General features: G+C 31.2%; 1 protein-coding gene across 1 annotated transcript; it reads right to left on the bottom strand.

Moving 5' to 3' along the window:
* Positions 1–1274: 1274 nt before the first annotated feature.
* Positions 1275–3310, bottom strand: LOC120159347. Its single transcript, XM_039169954.1, has 4 exons — positions 2674–3310; positions 2237–2307; positions 1726–2125; positions 1275–1625 (listed from the first exon to the last, which is right to left on the bottom strand). Exons 1-4 carry the CDS (start codon positions 2791–2793, stop codon positions 1431–1433), a joined length of 786 nt encoding a protein of 261 aa, XP_039025885.1. The 5' UTR covers positions 2794–3310; the 3' UTR covers positions 1275–1430.
* Positions 3311–6000: the final 2690 nt, after the last annotated feature.

Genomic DNA, 6000 nt, shown 5'->3' with positions numbered 1-6000 from the left:
ATTAATCAATAAATCAATTGAATTCAAGATCCTTTAACTTTGATTATTTTCGTTAAAGGTTAAATTTCGGATATACATACATAAGAATTACGAAAATACCCTGAGAATATGTATTTTGACCCGAAAAAATTAATGACGCACCTTTTAATTCCTAATTTATTTGGAAAATATCTTATAATCAGTTTTAAACCTCTAAAAAACACAAAACCTATAAATTCTTATTATTGAATAAACACTTAAAGCCTAATTTATCGGAAATATTACCACTGACAAAATTGAATAGAATAACGATAATACCCTTAAAGTGTAAAAATGACTATGGATGGCTATGATAATGGATACGACATGAGAACTCATATTTTGATCTACTTGAACCTTGGAATCATCGATTAAATTCCCGATCTATTTGAAAAACCCCAAAAATAAACTTTTACATTTAGAATTTTTAATGCGACGATCTCCTTGTTTTTGAATGATCATTTGAAAACTAGATTACTGAAAGTACGACACATGACTGAAGTATTTAAATGATGGATTATCCTCAAGTTTTGAAATAACTAATGTGTCTGGACCCCAAAATGACTAAAATATTCTCAAATATTGAGATGACCTAAATACCTTTATGACTTGGATTAAGTGAATGTCTTTAAATAGACTATGAGAACACCGATGAACCTAAATGATGTACTACCCTTAAAGGTTATGGAGCACGACCCAAGTCGTCGAACATTTTGGATACTATTACAATATAGAAATAAAATAAATACTAACGTAATACCTATTCCTCTCATCAAGAATTGGTCAATGATGATCCTGATATTGATTAATTCAGCTAGTGCAATTAATATTAAGACGTGAAAAATAGTAAAGTATCACGATTCGAATGATTGACAAATATCGCAGCGTTGAGATCTATAGTCAATTGGATTCGAAATCCTAATAATTCAATATATAATCCTGAATACCACAAATCATTGCTCTACCCTTAATGAGTTAAATTAATGAGAATTCTCCAAGAATGAATAATTGGTAAACATCATTTTCAGCTCTAATCTCATCCTTGTAAAGGTATCTTTTTAAGTTAACACCAAATACCCTTTTAATGAAGGAGGAGCCGGCACCTTCCATTGCTTAGCAAAATGTAAAACAATGAAGCTAAGGAACAAAATTGTGGAGCCTGTCAAAACAGGCTGTTCACATCACAAACAAATGCAAGCCACCAAGTTGCTTCTCCATTACTCCGATAATCAAGCATGAGTAAACAACACATTTTCGTTGAGAATATATCTGATTCCCAATAATCAATTTTCATATTTATCTTCATAAATTCAATTGGTACAACTATATTTTCTTTTTTTACAAAACAGTGCAAATAAATATGGGGGAAGGGAAGCTAAACTAACAAGTACCACCCCTTCAACTAAGGGGACTTAAACCTTCAATGCCACCTGATCTTGCCATGTTATCTTCCTTTTCCCGACTCTGTTTGGTCTGTTTCCGGTGTTCCAGCAGGCCGATAGTTTAATATCATTGTGCTGCTTGTCATTTCCGATTCGGATCGAACTGCTCTTGAGTTCCTCTATTCTCAGTGAGTTATCATTAGCCTGTAGTTCTTCCTCCTCTGTCTGCAATGGAATAAAAGCCAAGAAGAAATCAAATCAAGATCAAAGCTTATATAACATGCAAATTTACAGACAATAACTCTACTAACTACAAGTAGATTACCGAAATCTGGTTTAAATCAAAAACCGGTGCTATGCTTCGAGCAGCAGCCTCCTTTTCGCTGTAAAGCCTTTCCTTCTGGTTCAAGTAGACAGCCGGTAAAGAACTCCGCAGAGCAGCTTCCTCCTTTTCACTGAAAACTTTCTGCTGCTTTCGGTTTAAGTCAATCATCGGAGGACGACGAGTGAGTAAGGTTTCCTTTTCACCATAAGTCTTTCCCTTCTGGTTCAAAACAAAACTTGTAGCTAGGTGTGGCATACAATGTTCCTTTTCCGTTGATTTCTTTCCCTTCATATTCGATTTACTTCTGATAACCATATTCTGCGGCGGTGCAAAGAATCGATCCGCAGGGTTGTTCGAAGATCGGTTTTGGATCAAGAATTTGTGCCTCCTCCTTAAAAACCTAAGAACAAAAAAAAATATGATCAAAACTCAAAATATTAACTCCATATTAATAATCACAATGCTAATGTTATGCAAATCATACAAATTTAAGGAGGAACAAGATCATTACCGGACTTCAGCCAACAGATTCGATTTTTGTTCTTTCAACATCTGCAATTTCTTTCTCATGGCCTCTGTTTCCTGAAAGAAAACACAGAGGAAATTGTTGAGATTATAATCAGGGTCTATGAACAAACTAGCAATTCCACAACGTGAAAGCCATGAAACCTGAGGATTTTGATGCAAAATATCAAGAATTTTATCATCAAACTTTGCAGTAAACGATATATACAATTATGTTGATCAATCGAACCTATGAAAACTCACTGGACCAAAACTATAGAGAGGACCATCATTTGAAACAATAAGATCCAAACGATCGTGTCCGACTCTTATTCTTAAAAGATTAAAGACATGAACATATACCCAGAAGAATAAAAACACAGATCTAATAAGAACTTAACAAAAGCAACTCAAAAACTAAACAAACAGCAAGAAAGTCGTTACCTTGTGTAAGTCTTGAAAGTCTTGCACAAGGCTCTGGTGCTTGAACCTCGTTCTTTGATCCTCATACATGGCGTATGGAGAATACTCCAAAGAACTAGCAACCACTTTCATCTTCTTCATGGTTCAGAACACAGGGATGATATTAAGAGAAGAACCCCACACAAGGGCTAAATTAAGCAAATATGGAGAAGATAAAAGGGATGACAAGGAGGAAGAATAAGGGTGATTGATAAGAAAGAATGAGATTGGGCATGAAATGATAAAAGGGAAATAATAAGTATAGAGAGAGGAGGGTTCTGGCTTTCCTGTTCAATCTGTGAAAACTCTGACCAAGACAAAGAAGACCACATAATAACTGGGTGAAAAAAATGTAACTTTAGAGAGTTGAGACAGTGATGAAGATGGCTTTTTTCGGGTGGTTGCAGAAGGGTATTTCTGGTAAACATGGGTTTTTGGATGGAGCACATTTGAAGACATCTACATCTATATCTTCTCTTTTTTTCTCTTCCGCCTACTAAACCATAAATTCTGGTCCAGCTGATCTGAGCTGGGCCATTGAAAGAAATAGAGAGTTTGGTGATGCGTGGACTCTTGGAGGGTGCGTGGAGTTTCCATGCTTTCTTTTTGGTTTGCTGAAAATAAAGCAACGAAGATAAAATAGGATGACGATGCTGTTTTCTGATGTGTTTGTTCTTGTCTTGTTGGTGCTGCCGTTGGGGAGTTTCAGCTTCTCAAGGTACCTTATTTTTAGGCGACGATTCTCTTTTGGGATAATGCCAACCTTACCCCCTCTTTTTCATTATATATCTATTTTATTATACTTCTAAATATTCAATGTAACCTTATTATTTTCTTGCCTCGCTTGTTAAACGAACCGAACGCACACGTACTGATGTATGTTTATGTTTATTTATTTAATAAATAAACGAACATAAATGAACACGAACATAAACGAACAAATTTTTTTTTGTTCATGTTCGTTTATTAAGGAATATAGCTTGTTCATGTTCGTTCATTTAAACAATAAACGAACACGAAAGAACGAATATAAACGAACACGAACGAACGAATATAAACAAACACAATAAACGAACATAAACGAACAACACAAACACACAAAAAACTTATTCGAACACAACAAAAAAATGTAAAAAAAAGTAAACAACAATAATAACAACTTAAAATTCATTAATATAACCTACAACTTTAGAATTAATTTGTTCGAATACGACAAAAACATACATAAATCATAAATAAGCTATATTAACATAATAAAATCTTAAAGTTAATTTGTTCAACAAAACAATCTTCTTGAAATCCAAACAACTTCAATAATCTTCGTAATATATTCAACTTGCCCTCTGTTCGAACATAAATGAACGAACATAAACGAACATATAATCTAACGTTCACGAACGTAAATGAACGAACATAAATGAACAAACATAAACGAACATATAATCGAACGTTCACGAACGAGCCATTTGTTCATGTTCGTTCATTTAATTAAACGAACGCAAAATCTTATTCATGTTCGTTCATTTAATAAATAAACGAACATAAACGAATTTCCAGCCGCACGGTTCATGAACAGTTCGCTGAACGTTCAGTTTATTTACAGGCCTACTTGCCTCCACTAATCTATACAAATTTAGAAAATTAAATATTTTAATTCAAACTATTTAATCTATTATTAATTGAATTGAAATATTAAGTTTAAATGCTACTTATATTCTTATCAATTTTCAAATTAAATAAATTATATTTTTAAAATAAATATTTCAACTCTTATTTATATATATATATATATATATATATATATATATTCCAAAAGTTAATAAATAAAAATAAATTATAAGGATATTAACTTTTTTTCAATAGGTAGCAGGATGAACCGAGAGGGTGTTGGGGTGCGGTTGCACCCCTTAAAATTTTCAAAATACCTTATATTTTAAATTATACCTTTATATTTTCTATTGATTATTGAATTTCGCACCCCTAAAATTGTATTCTAAATTTTTTAATATAATTTCTTAAGTTCGCAGTTTGACATAAATTTATGCATTCGTCCTTTAGTACATGACATATGTATAACCGTAATTTACTATTTTTTTTATAAAATTATTCAATAAGAATTAAACACATGCTAAAATATAAAATTAATATTAGAATAAATTAATTCATTTTTTTATTTTTAGAATATAAATTAAATAATGTTTAGAATTGAATTTATAATAATTTTATTTAAATTTAATATTTTAATTCTACTAACAATAAAATAATATTTTGAAATAAAATATTTATTTCTCTAAATAGAAAGATGAAAATGAAATTTTTTAATAGTTTAAGGTGGTTATAAGGTTGTATTTGTTTAAAAAAATTAATTGTTATTTTAATCATCAATAATATATATATAATCTTACAAATATAGTTGCTCAAACACAAAACTTTAAAAGAAATAATATTCTTTTAACTACTAATTAATTTGAATAAACTTTTAATATAGAGATTAAGATGATTTTTTAACGTAGTAAAATTTTTAATAGACTTTAATCAAAATTTTAACCCATTTTCTTATTAAATTCCCTAATTTACCCTTTGCTTTCCTTGGTTGTCAAGGATTCTTTATTCTCTCCCACCACCTTCGAGAGCCCCATCATCTATTAAAAAAGAAGGGAAGTTTCCCCCTGCCATTGAAAGTGTCAAGCTAGTAATCTCCCCCATCAAAATCCATTCACCAAATCTATCCAATGAAACCAGCAATTCATCTGTTATAGTCCATTTGAATTCATGGTTTAAGAAAGTTAGGTCTAACCGACAATGCCCTAACTAAAGGCAAAGAAGGAAATCGAAAATATTAATAAAAAAATATATAATATTTTTAAAGATGTAATATAAAATGTTAAATTTTTTTAATATTTTTCGATTGTACACTTTTTTCATTATTATTTCGGTTATCTTCTTCATAAAATTTTTGTTTGAACCAAAAATTATTAAAAAAGTTAATATTTTTCTTAATATTTTTGACAATGTCAATTCTCTATTGTTCCTTAATTTGACTTTCGTATAACACAGCTTCCGGAGAAAGCTTGAACTTGAAAGGATGGTGTGGGTGTGGGGAAACAGCTCTTCTGCTCTTGGGGTTCTCGTGAAATCTTTATTGTATACACCAGTGTCTGTGACCAGATTCTTGCTATTTATTAATTAAAAATTTAGCAACTCTATCTAAAAGACACAACAAATCACGTGTTGATGCGTATGAATGTTTTTTTTTTTTAAAAAAAAAAGAGAAAAAAAAGAGTTTGGGGTGGGGGCGAAGGTTGTCGG

Source organism: Hibiscus syriacus, unplaced genomic scaffold (assembly GCF_006381635.1).
Source record: "Hibiscus syriacus cultivar Baekdansim isolate YM2019G1 unplaced genomic scaffold, ASM638163v2 tig00111358_pilon, whole genome shotgun sequence".
Taxonomy (NCBI): domain Eukaryota; kingdom Viridiplantae; phylum Streptophyta; class Magnoliopsida; order Malvales; family Malvaceae; genus Hibiscus; species Hibiscus syriacus.
This window is presented reverse-complemented; position numbering and strand designations above follow the sequence as displayed.

What these genes read in the sequence shown, in the direction of transcription:
- LOC120159347 (XM_039169954.1), bottom strand. Translation starts at nt 2,793, where the DNA reads ATGAAGAAGATGAAAGTGGTTGCTAGTTCTTTGGAGTATTCTCCATAC. An exon ending in AATCTGTTGGCTGAAGTCCG is followed by an intron (nt 2,126 to 2,236) that starts GTAATGATCTTG and finishes TTTTGTTCTTAG; the next exon opens with GTTTTTAAGGAGGAGGCACA. An exon ending in TTGATTTAAACCAGATTTCG is followed by an intron (nt 1,626 to 1,725) that starts GTAATCTACTTG and finishes ATTCCATTGCAG; the next exon opens with ACAGAGGAGGAAGAACTACA.